This window comes from Spodoptera frugiperda, chromosome 13 (assembly GCF_023101765.2).
Source record: "Spodoptera frugiperda isolate SF20-4 chromosome 13, AGI-APGP_CSIRO_Sfru_2.0, whole genome shotgun sequence".
NCBI classification, from domain to species: Eukaryota; Metazoa; Arthropoda; class Insecta; order Lepidoptera; family Noctuidae; genus Spodoptera; species Spodoptera frugiperda.
This window is the reverse complement of record NC_064224.1, coordinates 1756648-1779752: the sequence shown is the minus strand read 5'-3', so window position 1 is coordinate 1779752 and position 23105 is coordinate 1756648. Positions and strand designations below refer to the sequence as shown.

Here is a 23105-nt window from a genome sequence, read left to right as displayed (position 1 = left end):
TCTAAATTAACGGTACGATACCTACTATGAATACGGGGCCAAACAATACACGTGGTAGTACTAAGACCACACAAAAAGTTACCAAGTAGAAAAAAAAAACAAGTATTTGGTATAGTGGTCTTAAATTATAGAATCTTCAAACGCGTCACAATATTTTTTGCTGGCAACTTAATAAACGTCACGTCTTCATTTTGATTACAGCGAATTTTTGAAAGAAATTACTAAAAATACGAAACAAACACTTGAAAAAAAAAAACTTCGTTGGAAAACAGGCTTACTCCTTGTGGAATAGAGAATACAGATAATCTATCTGTATTGTAGTACACTCAATCTTTATAAAATACCGAAAACGCACTTTGAATAAAATACATTACATTAAGTCCTACGTTAGTATAAGAAAGTAAACGTTTCTTAACAAGTTCACAATACACGTGTGTGAACAAAATATGAGTCATATATTTCTTCATGAATTCCAATACTAGTAAGTAATAATAGCTAGTTTCCTACCGATTCAAATCAGCACGAGTAAAAAATTTAACGTAATAATCCTTATCGCGGGTAGTTATAAAATAAGTTTTGTTGTGTAAGAGAAAATGCGGTGTGAGTATGAGTCAGGCGGTTTACAGTATTACTTGGGTGTAGTTCAGTAGAAACAATGTACAGAGTTTGTAAAAATAGAGGGGAAGGATTGTAGCCCAGTGACACGCAAAAGGTTCGGACGTGTAATCAAATTGTGAACTAGTTTGCGCTGATTTTTGTTTCGATATCGCTTTTACATACAATAATATGGATTAACGAAACCTTTGGAAAATTTCGTTAATACAAGAAAACATGAAAAAACGTTAAGGCAAAACTGCAACGGTCAACTTTAATCGAAATAATAAATAACATTTATTTCAGTCCTGCACAGTCATAAATGCAAAAAGTTATTAATAAACACGAAATACAACTTTATTTATAGACAGGTACAAGACGCAATTTTAATTGAACATTTTAATTATAACTAAAAATCAGCGACCGAATGCCGCTATTCAGTCACAAAGATTTCATAATAACTGTGTCGATGTCTGTCTGTCCGTTGCCCTGACCTTTCCGAATTTGTCGACTTGTATTAAGATCACTTTTATACATATATTATAAAAAACTTTAGGAGACTATTTATTTTTAATTAAGTATGTAGTTATGTAGGTAATTTAAAAATAAAGTTTAAAACATAACAAAAAATAATGGTCTATTTCTTATTTTTAATTACTCTTCGAAAACTTAATTACAAAAGAAATATTTAGTTCATTCGCGAACAGTTGGCCGTTGTAAAATTAAAACAATAAATTCAGCAATCTGCTCGTTATTCAGCAAATTACAAATATCCTTTGTTAAATTAGAGTAAAAGCAGCTGATGGCCGCGTACTTAGTTAAATAGAGACTGACGCAACAATTCGTGGAATACCGACATTTTTATACGACTATAAAACGAGTAAAATTCTTTAACAAACGGAGGATGCCACTACTTCAGTCGGGTCTCACGACTGGTTCTCCGCGCCAGGTGGCTTTATAATTACCGTCCGTGGCTCTCGTCAATGTCAGCGAGAAAAAGTCTAGCACTGTGGATTAATTAGCATAGTTAATATAATTTACACAGCTTTATATACTTCACAGATAAAAATGTACAGCTACGAATGTTCTTTTTCTGTAAATTCGTGCGCGATGTTAACCAATTGCATATTTTTTGCATTTCGACGCAACTTCGTTTGCTTTACTTTATTCGGTTCTGGTTTTTATTTAGTTCTGAATATTATTTGCATTGCAAATAAATTTAGGATATAAATTAGACGTTATGCTAATCAGAAAGTCGGACTGGAATAATAATATATGTATCTATCCAATCTATGAATCACCGTATTATCAAGCTCGACGATACAGTACGAAATAGATTCTTTAATTATTTAAAAACCGATTTTTGACAAATGAGGCGATGCTACGTGGCCTCGCATTAATTAGAAATATTCTAAGACGCATATGTTAAGCTCTATTAACACGCATATCGTTCTAAAATGGAATCATTAATTACAAACAGCTCATATACAGGCAATCTATACATGCGATTTTTTTGCCGACTCTAGTAAACCGGATCGGTTAAGTCAGCTACTTTTTACTGTCGCGCCGAGGCACGATCTTCCACATAAAAGAAACGCCATCTTAGCAAGATTTCCGATGACGCCGCAAAGCTGTTTTATCGGCTTTTAGACATTTTAATTTTCCAATATTAGTTGCGAATTTTGCTGACAACTAGAATAGAAAATAGTTCTTATTTTGTTATGTTAGCTAAGAAACATTAAAAATGCTAATGAGCAATAAATTATGCCACGAGCATAATAATTAATTTCTTGACTAATTTTGCATCGCATATCATGTCGAATATCCTTATTTAGTTATAATCAGAAACTTGTATAAATAATTAGGCTACATTCTGATTGTAAAGAGATTAGGACCGAACGTGAGAAATCGCCATTTGCGTACAAAATAAAGCTAAGGTCACCCGGAAATTGAACGTGTTATTTGTGACAACATCATTCGTTTACTGTTGCTACTCAATTTATTATACCTAGTACAATTTTAGTTCGCAAGATCCAATTAAAATACGAAATCCAATGCCTTTTGAAGAGAAGGAAGTCCCTTAATGAATTTGTAACACCAAAAATGTGATTTTCGTTACAACAATACGAAAACGGGCACTTTGGAAAACAATCTCCGGTTGAGAATCGATGTCATTTAGTTTACGTCAGCCCGAGACGGGGAAGTTGCCCCTCTCTAATACGTAAGCAGAATAAGACACGATTTATTTATCGGGGCCATAAATACACGAGACAGCTACAATAGAATATTAATTATTTTGTATCTTTTATAGAGAAACGAATTGTGACAGAGTCACGACGTTGTGGGCTGTGGGAATAAATTTAACGTAAAATGTCTGATTTGGTGATTTAGGTTAGGTACTAATTTTATCGACAAAGCTTAAGAAACGAGAAGATGATTTGGAATTACAAACATTGAAGGCAGCCCTACAGAAACACAACTAGGTAATTAGAACTGAAGTCTGCAACTCATAAAAAAAACCTTTTGAAAGCGTGAGAATTGTGTAGTCACATTAAACTAGAGTCAAGTTCAATTTATTTACAACGCAATAAAAATGATTTACATATTCACGTGTATAGTTTAAAAAAAATACGCGTACCTTACATACAAGAGAACCACACCATAAAGGCATGGATTTTACGACGCTGTAATATTTCATCACTAATTCTATACGCTTGTTGTATATGTATCGAAATATAACATTCAAGAGATAAGTATTATAATGGTGAACATTATGATATCGGCTTCCAAGTATATTTTTCTCCCAGTCATTCCATTTGAACAATGATAACCCGATGACACCAATCGCCAGTGTATACTGGTCTCGTAGTTATATCTGTATTATATGAGCTAGTATAAACACAAATACGGCACTGCTAACTAAATTAAATACACAATTATGTTGCTGACTAATTTCATGTTAGAATCACAAATGTTTTCCGCTGGGAACAGGCGGTTTTAGAATTGCAAATAATGGTCATTAGTAAATTGGTGAAATATGAATTTATTAAAGCCTTGTATAAATAGTTTGTCCTAGAATATTACGAATAAACAACAGGGATTTCCACTTGACAACATAATTCATAATAACGTTTGGTTAGCGGTCCAGGTACACTGTAGTACGTAACATACCTATGTTGTTATCTTTATCTATCTAATAAGTGTAACCGCTCATAATGACGTGAATTGTAATAACGACTTCAACCTATTCTCGGGAAATAACAACTATAAAGAACTTGAAGTGTAGCACCGGAAACCTTCGATCAATAAGTACAAGTGGCGACCAAAAAGAGCGCAAACAAATGAAACAAAAATGTAATTCGGCACCGACAAACAGTGAAAAATATAAAAGAAACAAATGTTAGCGCCGACGATAAAATAAAAATTGTCCAAACAGCCGGCAACGGCTCCCAGTCGCGTCGTGGCAACTTGCGGACTAAGTAATTGCCATTTACAGTTCGTCGCTAGCAAACTTCCTAACTGACTCATCTTGCATCTTTCAAAACGACTTTTCCCCACCTTAATACTAATAAAATTTACGCCCCACGTTGTTTAATTAACTAACGTCTGCTTTTTCCATTCCTACATCACATTGAACGGATCCCGAGTTTATAAAAACATCTCCACGCTCGTTGTTAGACGTGCTCCAACATTTTTCTCTTTTCCTTTTACAGAGACAAGAGCTCTCAAAGATAGTCTTTGTAAACGGAGTCTTATTAATTATAAAATCTATTTCGTTGGGCGCACCGTGTTATATCGTGTATTGCATTCAATGGTCTCGGTTAGGAGACTGAAATGTTATTATACAGCTGTTTATACAGATAAAGGAGTATCGTTCACTTGCAGCATGTCATCAACAACGCGACCGCATAAATTGTCTAGGTAGACCTTTTGAAACGAGTCGCGTTCTCGTTCAAGCCTAGTTCGCCACGGCCACGTCGGCTTACGTCCTGTCGCTGACACACCACTCTCCGCAAAAACAACGTGCCTCCACAATACTACAATAGGTGGCTGAGCTGAGCGGTTTCCTCCCCCCTCTCAAACACCTCCCTACCCCCGACAGTCGCCACTTGTATGACTCAGCAGCAAGCCTTAGATCAAATTCGACGTCGCACGATTCTAGTGGCATGTTTTTCGCTGTAAATACCCGTTTTTTTGCCGATAAAGCATCGGTAATGGCGATACCGGCGCAGATAAAGGTGAGACGCGCTTGAGAATAAATTATAGACGAGTAGCTGGGGAAAGTTATTTTATTGTTTTAATAAAAGTTAGGGAAAGACTCCAAGGAATGCTCTCGGCATTCAACGCAAACTTTACTGAGGTTTCGTCCGAACGTATCTATCCGAGAATTGTTTCGCAAAGTATAATAAAAACTGTGGATTGTTAAAAGTTAAAAGGAAGCCGGAGGTAAGGTTTGCCTGTCAAAATATACTTTATACAGACATAAAATACGAAACTGCGGCGTAAAACATCTATTTGATTCCAGGTAAAGCATGTCATTTTGTTTCTAAAAAAATTACCATGACAAAGAACGCGAAAGGTGAATAACACCCGTCGGAACGGAAACGCAGCCGCGCCGCTGGCTTCCGATACAAAACGGAATCCAATTAGCCATCCCATCTCGTCGGCTTTCATTAACCGGCCGAATAACCAGGCACTGCGAAAAAAACACAGGGAATGTGCTTTGCGAAAACAGCTTACACAAGTCGCCATTAAATACATTTTAATGATCACCATGAGGTATAAAACCTTGTGTTTAATTACGTAGAGTATACGATAAAACACGTATAAAGCCAGACTGAAAATGGTTGTATACTTGTATCCAACTGTGAGAAAAGTGGCAGGCGGGTGAACGCAGTAGAAATTTAAGTGTGGTCATGACCATTATTGCTTTCTTACAATTAAACGTTCCATTTCTTAATAAACTTAAGCAAGGAGAAAAGTAGCTGTTCGATTTCGATTTTCACTGTAAGAAGACAAATGTGGAATAAAGTGCGACGTCATTAGTGTTAAATATTTGCCCAGACGTAAATGTATAGCAACAGCTATCTGTTCGCAATATTGTACAAAAAGTACTGTGACCTTCATATTAGCACGTGGAACATTTTTATTTGCCGATTACATAATGACTTAGTTTTAGCAAAGAATTTTAACTTTTCATCCGGGTTACTAATAAATAAATAATCATGTTTAAAATTCGCTTCGTTTACGAGTATTATAATAGGTGTTGATAAAGAAAGCCACACTACATAGAACATAAAAAATGTGAGGTATGGGAACTCTAAATTGAGCTATAAATCCGATGTTATGGGCGCGCGTTCGGTTGCAATAAACAACGGTATGATCGCGTCCAAATGGATAATATTCAATGTCCATATCGCGTTGGGTACACCTATCATTAATCGTATGAATCTACTAGACTGTTCAACACTAACTAATGATCAAAATCTGCATGTCTGTTTCAGACAAAGTCTTACAAAAATGCTAATTTGCCAAATGTGAGATGTATTTTTAGTGAAAGTAGAAGGATACTCGTATAATAAAATCTTATGTGAAGGACTGCAATCAATTTGGGAACAATCACATTCGTTGATTTGGCAACAAATTTAGTTAAGGCTTCGAAAAACCGAGGGTTTCTATTTTTTTAAACTATGAAAACAAATAAATTTTTTGCCAAACCAAGAAAAACGTCGTGCAAAAATCTATTCATAAGTTTATTTACGCAATTATTTATTTTTAGACATGTTTAACTATCGCCCACGACCAGAGAAGCGGCGAATAGAACATGCTGTAAATACATTTTATGCTAATACTGTATACCGACCGAGTAACTAATATCAAAATATTCTGTTGGCGAAGACTTGTTTTTTTTTTCTTGAACGTCATTTGAAGATATAAGTTTTTAAACTGACATGGTCACTAACACTATAATTAGAACTTGTGACGGGATATTTACATGTTAGCATGGTAAATATCCCGTCACAAGTTCTAATTATTATGTCATTTGAAGATACATAAAATCTCGTATTATTTTGAAATGACGAAATCAATCACGAAGAGACGCCAGTTTATTTATTCATAACTTAAAATTAGTTTGTTGAAAGAATTTACAAATATGAATTTACTACACGATTCTCATTTACAAGCATATTATATTAATATTTCCATAAATAATAATTAGTTTAAGAAGCATTAATATGTAATATCATCGGTGTCGATCGGCAGACAAGACATTCTCGAAAACCACATTAATGTATTATTGTAATATACAGGTAAATCGTTATTTCGTAGAACAGCGTACCTTCGTCAAACAATTTATCTTAAAGACGGGATTCCAGCGTCGAGATGACTGACAGCGCCTCAATTTTCTCGAACGCTCCAATTCAACTTGTACAAATAAAAACATTTTTTCTCGAGAATGTAATCAAACTGAGTTAAAATTCTGTGATATCATATTTGTGACTTCAATTTGGGGCACTCGTGTACTCGCAATAACATCAAAGCGACGCCACAAAGAATAAAGAGGCCTTGATAAGTGAGTTACTATCGGAGGGGACATGACAAGGTCATATCTCAAATCTTGGGATGTGCCAGAGAGACGCCTCAGAGGGGAAGCGTCCCTCGGCCGAGCTCCCCCGCCTTTGTGTCAAAATCACATTAACTATTGTTCGACAACGCTTTGTCGACGTTGTGTGCGAAATTAAGTATACTCCGATAATAAGAGAATATAATATTCTGTCAAGGTAACGTTTGCCACGTAGAAATATGCAGCGAATGATAAATATCATATACCGAACTAGGTATATCTTTATGTTAATCTAACCATTGAGAGACATAATCCCCTGTTTGGTATGTTATTGGTAGTGTTGGCTCAGTGTCTGACTACAAACAAGCTTATAGTTATCTCAGCTTAATATTACTCGGCTAACTAGTTTGAAAAGCTATAGCCATTTCCTGTGTACATTAAAACTTTTTTATCTGTTCGCGTCCTTTTGTAAAGTTTTCGAGTATGAATGAAGTTCTTATTTGCTAAGTTTTTGAAGATAAGCCAAAAACTACTTCAGGCATACGTTTTGTCCATTTGGCACAACGCTGAATCTGGAACGGTTTTGTGGAGCTGGAAGAACATTTTTTTTTTCTTCTTAAGAATTTAATGGTGAAGATAGATGACAGTTTTTGTACCTCGAAACTTAATTAAGAGTTAATGCAGTGCGGAATTTAAAGCACATTTAATCCGTCTCCGATTTAAAATGAAATGTGAGTTTTAATATCGATGAGTTCATTAATATTTGTAACATCGTTACCGCACATCCACGTTTTGTGGAATCAAAATGACGTCTTTTCGACAATAACACACAAAGCCGGTCGGTAATTACAATTTTAATAGGTCGGTCAACGAATGGGGAGGTGGGCATCCACACCCCCGCCAGTTTCGAGGGATGGGGAGGCAGAATTAACGACCCGTTGTACAATAGAACTGTACGTAACTTAAATTATACAGTTTTTGACAATGCTACTGAACGAATGTTTTAATTTATCTTGCGGACTTCGGTTTGGTCGTACTATATTACTTTTGCGGGGAGAATAACTTCGGCTTTTTCCTAAATTAAATTATTCAATGAAGTTAATATCTATCTAGTCTCAATTGAAGTACTCCATTATCACAATTTAGGTCAGTCTTCAGTCTTTTAATGTGATTTAGAATTTAATTGGGTAGCAGATTTAATTAGAAAAGGTGAAGGTAAATAGGTAATTCAAAATACAGTTTAAAGCTTAGCCTTTATGGATAAGAAATTATTATAAGACAAGTTTAATTTGTCACTAACTAGTGCATTATCCGACTAACATAGAGGTGTATTATTCAAGAAAACATCACGTGCCGCGATTGTGTCATAAGGAAAATTACTTATTGCTATTATACATAAGGAGGCTCGTGGACGGCACTCAAATAAAAAGTAATTGGACAATCCGAGAGATATTGAAGGGCCATCGAAATATTGAGTTTCTCTATTATCTAATATTGTTTAAGAAAACATCCGAAGTTATGATAAGACGAATATTTGTAGTACTACTAACATACCATTCATTTATACTATCTATTTAAATCATTCGTTCTTAGTAGACTTAAATAAAAAGGAGTCAAGTGTGGCAGATAAGGTTAATATCACAACCGTAGATTAGAAGCTGTCGTGGTGCTAATTTACAAGTAACCAGAGAATGGAAAAAACCATAACATAGCAACAAGACTACTCGTAATTGTATTCTTGAAACCTAATGCGACAGTATTGCATGCGTAATCTTGCATAAATAGTGACGCATCTATGGATTATGAGCTGTATGACCTCCTGATTTAACTGAGGACGGAGAGAGAACTAGTCTTCGCTCTCAAGTATCAAAATCGCTTGAGACTGCATCGAATACCGCACACGAGGCGAAAATCACTGCATAGAGATACGAAGTCGAACCAATTCCTCTGTTCCGATTCCGTCCTTTAGTGGCAAAAAAGAAGAGAATGCCCAAGCCAAGTCAGGAACACTGAAAGGCGGGTCAACTGACCTTGATAAGACTGCCGGAAAAACCGATAGCCGACTCAGATTCCAGACAAAAGAATGAAATGAAACGGAAAGAATTGTATGAAGAAAGATACCGATTGTAGCACGTACTCGTCGTGTATAAAAATATAAAGGGTAATTGAGCTCACGTATCGCATTATAACTATTATAACATTACACATTACTCGAAATAAAAACTAAATACATTAGACGCATTTGGAAAAACCCAGGTGTCGTCTACATCTACAGTTTGTTTGTAAAAAATTACAAGTTTCATGTGTATAATTATGCGCATACATTACTGAGGTGACAAGCTCCCAGAGTTTAGGAGAGGTGATACATTTTTCAAGTCAATTTTGTTATAATATGGGCGCGCCATTACCGCTAAATATGGAAACAGGTTAGTTTTAATACACGATACTAATCAATCAAGTTAGGTCGTTAGGGAAAGTTTCATTGTAATAACACGCTCACTACTGTACTTACTGTCTTTAATATTGTACAGTCTAACTAGGTAGTTTCAAACTCGATAGTGAAAAGAGGAAAATGTATAGAGTAACGGTGAAAGTACGTAGTGTGGTTTTAGCTGAAGGGATATTTGATATCTTGTATAGAAACCCTCGTATTTGATAAAGAGGGGATATAACACAATACACAGTGTAAGTGTGCCAGTTTGGGTCACCCGTTTGTACATTTTTAGGGAAATTAAATTGATTTATCTACCCTCGGGACACATTGTAGTGACTTGTGTTGTCGGGCGGTTCGTTTTAAAAGGAGGGAAGGCACGTTCGTGCAGATAGTAAAGCATACGTGAATGAAATACGAGAACGTGTAAAATAAAAATTGTTCTTGTGCGAATGTCAGAGCATAATGTACGTCATACTGATTAGCATGCTTAAACAAACGCGAATAATAAACACATGAGAATAGGTATTACTTCAACTAGTAACAGGAAAGAATTATCAGAAAAGCTTGTCTAGTTTTCACCGGTTCTCATGTTTATTAGAGACTAGCTGATGCCAACTATTATCTAATAAAAATACGTGTATTACGTGTACTCTGATAATATAAATTCGGGGTGTTTTACGATTCTAATAAAACAATTACCAAATATAGAATAGTAATAACCGTACCAACGCTATCGAAACAATAAAAGTTACCAACCGCAATATAAAGACGATACATGGAAATAAAAAAAACACGTTATACGACGAAGACACCTTTCCACGGCCTCGAGCGAGAAAACAAAGCTAAATAAAATCGTGGCGATGATTGTAGGCGAGTATTTAAAAGGAACGCGCAATCGATTGCCGATCGACAACCCGCCAGGCCGGTCGAGCAGCTCGTATGTGTGTGAGCCGTACACACACGTGCACGATCACACCGGCACTAACGGATGTGGTCTGTCCGTCCGTCTATTTACCGAGAAGTATCTAAGCGAGCTCCATGGATGTCATATAAACGATTTATAATATACGGACGTTGAAAAATGAGTGGGAAAAGTCTAGTGTAACGGTAGGATGGGCACGCGCGAAAGAGCGTGTGATGCGAGCGTTACAATATAGATTGTAGACGTCATTACGGTGTTATCTAAAATGGAATGTTCCGAGTAATTAGGAAACTTTTTATGATGCATTTGTCATTCATCATTAGTCAAGTTTCGAATTATCATAAGTAAATTATTCAATTGCGTATAAAAGAGAATACGACACGTTAAGTTTTCTTATAAAATAAACTCTCCATGTACCTAAGTAAGTAATTGCCAACCCTAGTCTCGAAGGCAAGCGAAGCGGAGTTACTCTATCGTTATCTGCACTAGCTAGTTAGATATAAGGCTAGACTATACCTAGTTACTTCTTGACATAGCGTGTAAAGATAGGTCGAGGCGAACCGATGCGCTACACTACACGTCCTCTTTGTTTACGCCACGGTACATATGTATTATTATGTGTATCTATAACTAGTTATAAGGTGCTATGCGATATCTAAGTACCTCGCTAGACGTGTCGGTTCAAACTAACGACATTATGCTTACGTGTGGTTCAACAACCGCACATAACAGAATATCTATGTATGTAAGTAGCTATCTTAATTTGCGTGTCATTCTTTTGCAGGAAATTCATGGAGCACTTTATAAGGCCGTTCAGCGGAGGACTTGTACGGATTCAGTGGAGGGTTTGACAAATGCTGCTTTTATTTCGAATTGCGTGTCTCGTACAAAGTACATAAATTCAGTTGCTAAGAGCGTTATGTACGTGAATATGTATGGGTAACCAGAGCCAACGTTCTAGACGGCGCACATTATTCATTTAGGTATACGAGTGGTCGGGTCGAATATAGATGTGTCATTTTTGGGAATTCGTCGCTGGGAGCGCGATACGTTTATTCTGGATTGCAACGTAACGTAATATACGTCCGTGGCACTCCGGGCTGTTAATGAATACGGGGAACTACGATTGGTGAAGTTGTCGAACTTCGAAATGGACCGAGTTTGGTATACGCCAAGAATACTTAACGATATCATGAAACTGTGAGGAAACTTCCTATTTTCTCTCATCAAAGTGTTCGAAGACAGTTTACATATTTGTTATTTCGAACTGTAAGAAATACTACGGCATAAAGATAAGTTTTAAAGATTACTGACGAACGTTTACGTCAGCCGCCGTCGGCAAAGCCAAACATTTATTGGAAACAGCAATAAAACTTTTTTGCTGAAAACGAAATAGCGATAAATCGACGAAAAACTTCGTCGAAAAATTATGAAAAGTCGAGCTTATGAAACAAACTCCAGTTACAATTTGGCGTACCTACTTTTATTAAAAAAAGACTACAACGAACGTACAAACAAATTAATGAAAAGTTGCAAAGAATTCAAACAAGAGCAAAACTGAACAAATGAAAAAGCTAAATAGGTAAATAATAAAAGGTGGAAAGTTTCTAATGAAATTCATTGAAACTTTCCACCTAACAAAGTTTTGGTTAGAAACTGTTTTGTGTAGGTAGAGTTTCGTACTGATTTCATTTTTTGTAAGGGTTTGAACAATGTCGTGTGGTTACAATGGTAAAACCAGCGGCCTATTGTATTACTTTAATTCACAATTTACTCGTTTAATCGTGAGTGCGTGGTTATTAGGAAAACTTCGTCAAATTCTCTAAATTGTTTTTACAATAGAATTTTACTTGTTATGTTTGTTAGTTCAAAACTTTTTATGGCAAAATGCGACTTTTAAGATAAACATGAAATTAATACAAGTATATATTCTTAGGTCATTTCAAGAACTTGCATGATAGATTTCGAATATTATTTACACCGAATTAACCAAAACGCATTGAATGCTTATATTCTATGGTCATTTGAGTTAAGATTCGTGAGTTCACATCAAGCAAGCCCAGAAACTACAAGCCCAAATCCTGAAGAAATGCGCATTACAATAAACACCACGAACTTTAAAGATTACCAATTTACATTTACCGTTGGCGAATTCTTTGTGACACATTTTATTGACTGGTGGTATTTAATTTTTTTGGAATGCTAATTAAGTTTGCCGCCAGTAACTTATGGTGGCATTAAGGTAGTAGATAACTGCTCCTAATTTTTTAAAGGTCTACTCAAACTCGAAATTATTGTTGCTGCATGATGTTTTAACGAACGAATCTCAATCACTTTTTGCCGCTATTACATTTTCATTCAGAAAATAAGTGAGAAGGTTATAATAAAATGATTTATCTAAGTATTTACGCATCCCAAACGATTACGAAATAATACGTAGTTGCGTCTGGTAGTAATAAAAATAAATGTAAGGCCTCATCTACAAAAACAAATAAAAAGTAATTAGGCAAATTAAAATCGACAAAATAATTGCAACTTCATTGAGATAACTTGGATAAGAGTACATTTCTTATCGTTGGACAATTTAATCTTTAGACAGTTCATCAATATCACTTTTTTATATCAATTGCCAAGTCGGCGGCAATTTTATTCGAAGACAATGAAAATAAATTACGTATTTACATGTTACAATGTGTTTGAAAAGTAAATTATTTATTATTCTTTATTCTTCTTTTATAAAAGCACAAACAGGTGTCGCAATTCGGTAGTGAATTAATTTCATTGGTTTTTGTTCTAGGTACTATCATTATGGTATTTTAAAGATTTCTATGTTCTCACCTGATAATGCCGCGTTATCACAAATCCATAAATACACGTCTAATATTCAGATTCGATAACTCGTTTGAACGCACCTCCCACAATTTTACTAAATTAGGGTCATAACCGTTATGAGCACATGTTGAGAACTTTTCAAAAACTTAAAAACTTGACTCAAAACTATTTTCGCCGAATTTAGGGAAGGTTTATGGAGATTTCTAGAAAATCCAATTCACCAGTAACACGTTTTCTCACGCGATCAAGAGGTGACGCGTCGGCGTCGCCGCGAGAATAATGTCGTCGGCCGCCAGCCACCGCCACAGCAAAGCAATCACCGCGCCGCTAGAACCGCATCAATGACGCTAACACATTCTTGATAATACCGCTCTCACATTGCATTTTATATCACTAAAACCTTCTCGAGGCACTTCTAAAACACTGAAACTACTTTGTTATTAGTAAATATCAAGAAACTCACCGTAAATAAGCCGATTCCAACAACAAAGAGTCACCAGCCACGCGCTCCAATTATAGGACACACACAAATCACGAAAGCACAAGAAGTTAAAGTTATATTACTTCACAAAATTGTTAGTTATATTCACAGTCAGTTTACAAAGTCAATTTGAACTAAGTTTCCCAGTTTTTCGTGGATCTAATCACTGAACCGAGAAAGTATACCGTGAAGCACCGCCAGCTACATACAAAATGGCGGATTTGCGTAATGAAAGTGACGCGCTGACGCGCCGAAAACGCATGGACTAAAGTTTTGTCTATGGTCATAGCCAGATGAAAAAATTAATCGATTTATAATCGATCTGGTGACGAAGATTTTTAAAATAATTTCTTTATTAATTATTTATTTCTTTTGTATACTTTGCTTACTTTTATATGTAAATGTATTGTATTAAACTACAGAGAAATCTTGAATTTACGTAACAATATTTCTATAATAATAATTATTATTTCGTTTTATTACGGAAATGTGTTTATTATTTTTCTCAGTATGCCTATGAATGTTGGCGTAAAGTTTTCCATACAAATATATTTTTTTGTAAAAAAGGAATACAATATCAGTCATTGGAACTCTATGGTTCATGCGTTATAATCTGTGGTAGAAATCTGTTCGAATACTTAAATTATAAAAATTATTAAATACTTTTTATCAACTAATAAATGCACATTGATTATCACTACTTTCATAGAAATAGGCAAACAAAATTTAAAACAAAAGTATTTTCTCAAGTTATTCTTAACTATTTTTATAAAGTTAATGAACTCATCGAAAACGCACCATAGAGGCATATTTTTTTATTTGGGTATCAAGTTTCAAAACGAGTAGTTTTGTCTCACTCTCACAAAGACAAAACAAATGTTTCTTTCTGGCATTGTGGCATTTTGTACTTGTCTCTTTAGCTTTTACAAATACGTGTTCGTCGTAAAAAGGTTTCGTATATTTTTTGGACTTATCGTTGTGAAATTACAGTAACTGATAATGTGATTAAATAATACTGTAGTCATTTCAAGCATGTGGACTTTTATTTCGTTTAAAAGTTTAACTAAATTTGGATATTTTGTTGAAATTCATAGCTACGTATGTTTTGCATTGTAATCCATTGATCAATCAGCTGAGTTTTGTTTTCATTTCTCAGGTTCTCACGAGGCTTCTTGTAATCCAAGACTTTGTGGGCGTATTGAAGAGGATAAAATAAAAGGATTTTATCTTAAACGAACGAAAAATGAACGAAATAAGGTCTTTGGAACACTCGACGTTGAAGGTAAATTTAGCCCTAGAGTTAGCCATGATACTTTATCGTTGTTTGCATTGAAGATCCCAATATGGCTATTATAAACATTGTAATTAAAAATAGTTTAGTTTACACACGTTGGTTATTTTATAATTCGACTGATAACATTCGATTTGAATGAAGTGACTGACCCTTTGACCAAGATAACTCTTGTGGCCTACTAAGTACACATTAGCAAACCAAATCTATTTAATTTGTCATTTAAATCGTGAAATTAACTTTAAGTTGCTGCAGATAATTATTACAATGTTTATAAGGTTGGAAAATGATGATATGTTGTTCTTTTAAATAAGTACAAATAAATACCATTATAATAATTTCCTATTTTAGGTACCCTACGAAGTGTTCAACAAACGTTATCGTAATGCCCAACGTGTGTTTGATGTGGAGGCCCGTCATGTGGGGACCGTGGCCACCGAAGTGGACAATGCTACGAAAAAGCAAGGAGTTACTTCCGGAGAGATTGACTCTCTGCTTGGTGGAATGGTAAGATGTGTAAATTATTTATTAAGGCTTACCAACTAAGATACATACAGACAATCTTAAAAATATGGGAAACAACAGTTAGTTTATGCTCTTAAATTAAAGGTAGGCTCAACTTTATTTTTAGACCATTCAAGTATTAAGTAGTAATATATAAATATTAACAATGATTCTCTGTAAACAGTTTCACAGAGTATTTTGTGCTATTATTGGTAGCAATAAAGCTTATAGCCTGGCCGATACCATGTTCTACTGCAACTTGTAAAACGAATTTACTAATGATTTTGAATGTAGGTTGAGAAACTGACGACAATGAAGCGTAAGGCATCTGAAGCCATTGCGGAGGAGGTGCAAGCCGCCTACGTGTGCAAGAAGAGGCTGGAACACTTGAAGGAACAAGCGGCTGCACTCTCCGAGCCCAGCACTCCACAAGTTAAGGTATGTTGTTAGATGGTGAGATATAGAAAAACACCACACTGTACATGTGGTATTTTTTCCACTTAAAAATACCACATTGTACTACACAGCAATATGTATAGGCAAAACTGGCATAGCTGTATGGGAATGGTTAGTTGTTTTTGTAAATGTTTTCTGTTTTGAGTATAATTAAATATTTTTACAATAAAATCATGAAAATTTATAATGATAGGAAATGTGAATAAATGTAATAACAGCTATACCACCTCGGGGTAAAATGCCATTATTCTTGTAAAATACGAAAAAACTAGCAGAGAAAATTAGGGAGTTTTGCCATGCCATATTAATAGTGATGGCTTAATTGAAGACTAAATTTATTACAACAATAATGGGAGACAGTTAAATTTCAATAAACTGCAAGGGTTGTCATTCAGGAGGCATATGGACAAACAATATACCATGTAGCACAATAATTTAATTGTATTGAAATAAATGCCCTTTACACTAACATAATGTCATATACATTACTAGTATATGTATAATCCTGTATTAATGTCATATACATTATTTTAGTTAAGTATACAAAGTCAAAATCATATCATTCAAATATACAAAGGTTTGGCTGAACAGAATTGCCGGAGTCTGTGTTCCCCGATTAGTATAACCTGGGTGTCTTCAAAGCCTAAGTGAATAGGTTGTTTAATAGGGCAGACGTGCTCCATCGTAGGCCGCATCATCACTTACCATCAGGCGAGATAGCGGCCAAACGACCCATCAAAAGGAAAAAAGAACATGACATTAAGCTTAACCTATGTTGTACATAATTTTGTGTATGAAGCCTCTAATAAATAAATATACATCCATCACAGACGGGCCTGAACCAGTGGCGCAAGGTGCGGCTGGACAGAATGCTTGTCGAGTACTTCCTGCGCAACGGGTACTACGACTCGGCCAACAAGCTAGCAGACGCCCGGGGACTGCGGGAACTAACTAATGTTGGTAAGTCACTTCAAATTGTACTTTAATACCAAGTTACTTAGAGTGCTTTTCCACCAGAGATGTGCTATGTAGCTATGCTACGAAGATGTAATAGCTAAGCTGTGTGACCGTTTCCACTGATACTAAGCAATGTAGCTGTGCGAGTGAGATGTGCTATGAAGATGCGCCGCCGCAAAGTAGCTGTATCGAGTTTGCGATGTATCGATAGTAGGCTTTCTGGAATTCTATTTACTCCGTTTTATGGTACTCTTTTTCACATAATGTGAATACCTATGTATGAAATATTTGACACATTTATTACGACGAGTAAACACTGTCCCCATTGCAGATATCTACACGGTGGCTGCAGAAGTGGAGGCGGAGCTGAACTCGCAGCGCACGGCGCGCTGCCTGCAGTGGTGCGCCGACAACAAGTCCAAGCTCAGGAAGCTCAACTCCACCATGGAGTTCAAAATACGGATACAGGTATATTATACAACAATTTATTGCATGCAACGTCACGCCTTATATCCCCGAAGGGGTAGGCAGAGGTGCACGTTACTGCATGTAATGCCGCTATACAATGTATACCCACTTGTTACTTGTAATAGGGAGTGAGCCTATTGAAATATACTGGGCACTATTCCAGACTCGGTACTACTACTGAGACATTTTAGAAAACCCGAATAAAGCCCAGTAATACTTTGCCCGACTCAGGAATCGAACCCGATACTCCTTGTCCGGCAGTGGCACTTAGCGACCGCTCGACCAAGGAGGCAGTCAAACATACATTTATTGTCACTACATAGTACTTATAAAACAAAGTCGCTATTTTTGTCTGTTTGTCTGTATGCTAATATCTTTAAAATAACGCAACGGATTTTGATGCGGTTTTTTGTGATTCAAGAGGAAGTTTTATATGTATAATACAGGCATAATATATCACCATTGCACCCATGCGAAGCTGGGGCGGGTCGCTAGTAATCATTAGTATTTTCATTTGCTGTTATTTTGATGCTATATTGTAAGAAGTAAAAAGGTTATCTTTGCATGTATTTGTCCGTAGTAACCCGACTAGTTTCAAGTCGTGCTAGGGACCATCATAGCCATAAGCAACATTGCAATTTCGCTAGAAGATATTAACGATATAAACTAGAAAATTGGTTTCATGATTTTGCAATAAAACACATTATTTTCATATTATAAAATTTATTTCTTTACTTTTATTTAAATATTTTTAGATAAATAAAAGCGATCACGACAATTCATTTTCATGTTCATAGCCTGTGTAAGACATCCTAATATAATTTACTAGCTACTTCCGCGCGGTTTCACCCGCTCTGCTTGGCTCCTATTGGGCATAGCGTGATGTTTTATAGCCTATAGCCTTCCTCGATAAATGCACTACCCAACACAAAAAGATTTATTCAAATCGGACCAGTAGTTCTGGAGATTAGCGCGTTCAAACAAACAAACAAACAAACTCTTCAGCTTTATAATATTAGTATAGATTTCAATGTACAAATGTATGGAATGTATTTTGCAGGAGTTCATCGAGTTGGTTCGCGAGGACAAACGGCTGGAAGCTGTGAAATACGCGAAGAAGCACTTCTCTACGTTCGAGGAGGATCAACTCAAGGACATACAGCACTGCATGGGCATGCTCGCCTTCCCTAAGGATACAGGTATGGTCTTTATCTAATCTAGTTATAAGAATATTCGGACTATTTTTAGTTTTAACATTGTTTTGTGTCTTTTATTATTTCCTAATACATTTGTACTTTAAAATGTTTGTTTCTTTAGTCTGACAAATTAATTTTATAATATCAAAAACTATAGGTTCGGGAAAAAGAAGGTAAATGATTAATGAAACACATCTTATAAATAAATAAATGATATTTATTTTGCAAATAGGTTACAATGTAACTCTTTTACACGTCAATCTCTTAAATAACTAGATGAGGCCGGCATTTCCTATTGGACTACTCTGAGAAGAAATGCCGAAACAAACTCAGAGGTCTTAATTGTAATAAGTATTAATTAAGTACTTTTTGTAATATCATTCATATCATTAAAGTATCATATTGTTGTCTGTTGTCTGGAAGAAATCGCCGTGTGTGATAATACCGCCCATTGTACTTTAATTACTATTAACTACAATGTAAATATGTTTTATATATGTGTGCAATAAAGTATAAATAAATAAATAAAAATATTTATTAATTGACAGAAGTAGAACCGTACCGCACGCTGCTGCAGCCGGGGCGCTGGGAGGCGCTCGTGAAGCAGTTCCGCTGGGAGCACTCGCGGCTGCTGCACCCGGCGCGGCTGCCGGCGCTGCCCGTGGCGCTGCAGCTGGGGCTGGCGGCGCTGAACACGCCGCAGTGCTACAGCGACGCCACGCGCGTGTCGGCCTGCCCCGCCTGCCAGCCGCCCCTCAACGTGCTGGCCGCCGCGCTGCCGCACGCGCATGTCTCGCATTCAAGGTTGCTCTGTCGCATCTCCCGGGCGCCGCTCAATGAACATAATCATCCTATGGTGTTGCCTAATGGGCAGGTTTATGGGGAGAAGGTATGTTTCATTGTTTCTATATTATTATTATTTATTTACATTTTTTGTTTTACATTACGTGATAGAGTTAACCTGAGTTAAAGTAACTGAAATAAAAATGCTAATCTTTTTATCATAATAAGGTTATATGTATAACTAGCTGACCCGGCAAACTTCGTACCGCCTCAAATATTATTTTCTCATCTTTTAAACCTTCCTTGGACTTCTACAAATAATTCAAGACCAAAATTTGTGAAATCGGTTCAGCTCTTTTCGAGTTTTAGTGAGACTAACGAACAGCAATTGATTTTTATATACAATGTGATAGGCGTGGGACTTCTAACCCGTTAAGGCTGAGTACTACATCTAATTTTATCGACAAAATAAATAATATGGGGGGTTGAACCCCTAATTGAAAATATTGAAAAATAGTGATTTTTTCGGTCAAAATAATTCACAAATGATTTTTTTTCTCACCAAAACATTATCAAACTTATGAAAAAAGTAATGAATTAGTTAGCCAAGGTTATTAGCTACCGTTTGTCGTTTTTTTTTGTTTCTACGACGCATACAACCTTTGATATCAAAAAAAGTAAAAAAAATATTAAAATAGCCATAACTTTTAGGGGAGGGGATTCGACCACTTCGACCTCCGACTTTTGTCGATAAAATTTGATGTAGAATTCAGCCTTAACGGGTTAGAAGTCTCGCCCCTATCACATTGTATAAGATGACGGTTTTAGCGCTCACAAGATAGTACTTAACATGTATATGTAACTAAGTCTCTGATTCCAATAGTTTGACAATTAGTAAATTCTCCATTTTGTAACAACAAAATCTTATACTATATAAACAGCCAGTTCTAGTTATTTTAGAAATTGACGTGTAAAAGTGTCTTGTTTTAATTTACAAAAATAAATTTACTTTACGAAATTGGCACCTACTCTGGGGAAACTTTCTAAGCTACTATAAACTAAAAGCTACCACAATAAACCTCTCAGTAATACAATATTACCTTTTTTCCAGGCTCTAAAAGAAATGATGAAAGAACACGGATCCATCATCTGCCCGAAGACCAAAGAGGTGTTCTGTATGAAACGCGTCGAGAAAGTGTATGTAATGTAAAGATATCATCCACATAAATATTGTACAATGTACATACACCTTCATGTATCGTACCTACCCGCATTTATCACGATCAGATACTTGTACTCATTCTAAAGTGAACATTATATGTCTCAATTCTATTGGTAGCGTTTATCGTTTTATTAATAAGGTCTTTTTTAATTTTAATTAAAAATTTAAATACTCATAGGATTTGGATTAAATTTTATGAAAAGACATTTAGAAATATTGGAAAAGGAATATACTGATTGATGTTAATTTAAAAAAATTGAGGAAAATTTTTATCTCCCGATTTCATTTAACATAATGAGGTTGGATTCATGTACAAAAATATATGAAAGTATACCATACTACGCTTCTTATAATGTGTCTGTTTAGTATTATTTTGCTATTAATTTAAAACAGATAGTAAATATAATAGTAATTTTTAAATACAGGTTGTTACCCAACATACATATTTGCAAACAATCAATGCATATTACAATTATTTTATTTATGTCTAAAAATGATTTCTTATCTTGTTCTCTCTATTGCACACACCTATATTCTTATAATTGGGATGTTTTAGTACCAACATTCATTAACTTACCTGAAAACTTTTACAAATTTTGTATTGACTATAAAATGTAAAAGGCCTATCGAATCTCTTATTGTAGTTTTGTAGTAACATGCAATAAGGGTATTAATAAATAATAGAAATTTAATATGATCCGTCAGTGTTCATAATATCAAACATTAAAAATTTTAAATCCCAATAGTTATTAAAGATAAAGAAATATGTAGTTTCGACTTTTAAAATATTCAACCAATATAGTCGTATATAGTATGTAAAGACTTAGATTTAAAATTATGGTTGCTTAATTATCTTGTGTCAAAGCAAATTATTGTAAATATCGATTTTGATAACACGCAGTGCCATTTTATTTCAACACTTTACACGAGTATTCTTGAACCTTGAGCACGTTTTTACTAAGTCATTATTAACCCATGGTACCGTAAAACGGGGTGAATAGAAACAAATCGGGGGTGAATAGGAACATTTTGTTGTGTTTTCACGTAATTTAGAACTGTTTACACCATTTAAATATTTTTTATTAATTCATTATTAAAACCAAAAATGGTCTGTTAAAACCAAAAATATGAAAACAAACTAATAATCCTAATAAAAAATTTGTTTCTATTCACCCCTGAGTTTCTATTCACCCCATTTTACCGTATGCCGGGAGCGCTGGTCTACGCGAGACACAATGTGTTTTCTATTATGTCTCATATACTGGCATACAAGAGGTTAAAAGACAGTTTTAGTTGCTTTTTGCTTAATAATAAATAAAAAGTAATTATGAATCTGTCCATTTTATAAAGTTTTAGTGTGTTTCCTACTTTTTGTACCTCAATATCGTGATTTGCTTTGTTCAAATTATAGACTTTGATTATCAAAGCGAACTGTTAGATATATTGACTTAGCATGTAAAATTATAATTATAGTCTCATTGTACCATATACTTACTTTGTTACATGAGCAATAAATGATAATGAAAATGTGAGATTTTTATTTTTTCCTGAGCTTTTCATAAATAGCCATTCGTATTTCGACAGCACGACGAGCATCTAGCTTCCCTGACGAATAGATATCTCTGAGTGATAGATTGACGGAAAATTCAATTTGTACGCACTATGCGGATAGCTGGAGTGCGGTTAAACGCAGTCAAAAAATGTATGAAAAATTAGTATTTATACGGACTGTCATGCGGCTGCCGGTCAACCGTTGCGGTCGCTCGCAGCACTGCGGCCCGACGGACGGTCAGCCGGACGGTTGCTGTACCCACTACGCGGTTAGTAGTTTGCAGTCGACCGCCCGCCACTGACGACACGTGTGTACCTACCTACTGACGCGCTAAAAACGGACGCAATGAATTTTGAAATTCCGGCAATATGGAATACAAAATCTACGGAATACTCTGAGAGAAACTTACGGCAAAAAGCTTGGGAAGAATTGGTGGAAAGGATGAACGCAGTACCTTTTTCTTTGTCTCTATTTCCTTATATAGCGTCAGTAAATATAATAAATAGCTGCGACTTCTTCAGCGTCCATCTTCGAAATGGTTCGATGAAACCGCAGCGTTATTCTATCCGCACTTTCCGGTTGCGGTTGCGGCTAGCCGCCGCCCGGTTAACCGCAGTTGCAACCGCGTCCTGCGGCTAACCGGACGGTTGACCGCATTCTTAAGGTACGCACCCACAGGCCCGTATCGCACGCAACGGATTTTAGTTTGTCTTGTATAAAAACCTCATACAACTGCGTCCACTGTTTCGCATCGTCGGCAATGCCTACATGCGATGAATACTGATGACGTCATACGGAATGCGTACGATGCCTGCGATGCGTACGATGCGGGCCAGTGGACCTACCTT

General features: G+C 35.8%; 2 protein-coding genes across 7 annotated transcripts in view; one reads left to right on the top strand and one right to left on the bottom strand.

The window, feature by feature from the left end:
- LOC118270708 (C-terminal-binding protein) overlaps positions 1-14068 on the bottom strand; it is a 79904-nt gene extending 65836 nt beyond the window's left edge. For 3 of the 6 annotated variants that reach the window (XM_035586460.2, XM_050698115.1, XM_050698117.1), the window contains exon 1: positions 13811-14067. The gene's annotated coding sequence lies outside the window, so the exon portion shown is untranslated. Of the gene's footprint in view, positions 1-13353; positions 13621-13810 lie in introns of those variants that run through there. The other 3 variants (XM_035586462.2, XM_035586463.2, XM_050698116.1) reach the window with 3 other exon arrangements.
- Positions 14069-14622: 554 nt separating this feature from the next.
- Positions 14623-22232, top strand: LOC118270338 (E3 ubiquitin-protein transferase MAEA). The gene is made up of 9 exons (XM_035585894.2): positions 14623-14778; positions 14985-15110; positions 15471-15626; positions 15918-16061; positions 16910-17039; positions 17368-17504; positions 18565-18703; positions 19249-19589; positions 20595-22232. The coding sequence occupies exons 2-9, from the start codon at positions 15072-15074 to the stop codon at positions 20691-20693; spliced, it is 1185 nt and encodes a 394-aa protein (XP_035441787.1). The 5' UTR covers positions 14623-14778; positions 14985-15071; the 3' UTR covers positions 20694-22232.
- The last annotated feature ends 873 nt before the right edge of the window (positions 22233-23105 follow it).

Bases quoted from the DNA above. Each gene is read 5' to 3' on its own strand.
- LOC118270338 (XM_035585894.2), top strand. From the start codon at position 15,072: ATGAACGAAATAAGGTCTTTGGAACACTCGACGTTGAAG. The intron at 15,627-15,917 runs GTAAGATGTGTA...TTTTGAATGTAG, and splicing joins ACTCTCTGCTTGGTGGAATG to GTTGAGAAACTGACGACAAT. The intron at 17,505-18,564 runs GTATATTATACA...TGTATTTTGCAG, and splicing joins AGTTCAAAATACGGATACAG to GAGTTCATCGAGTTGGTTCG.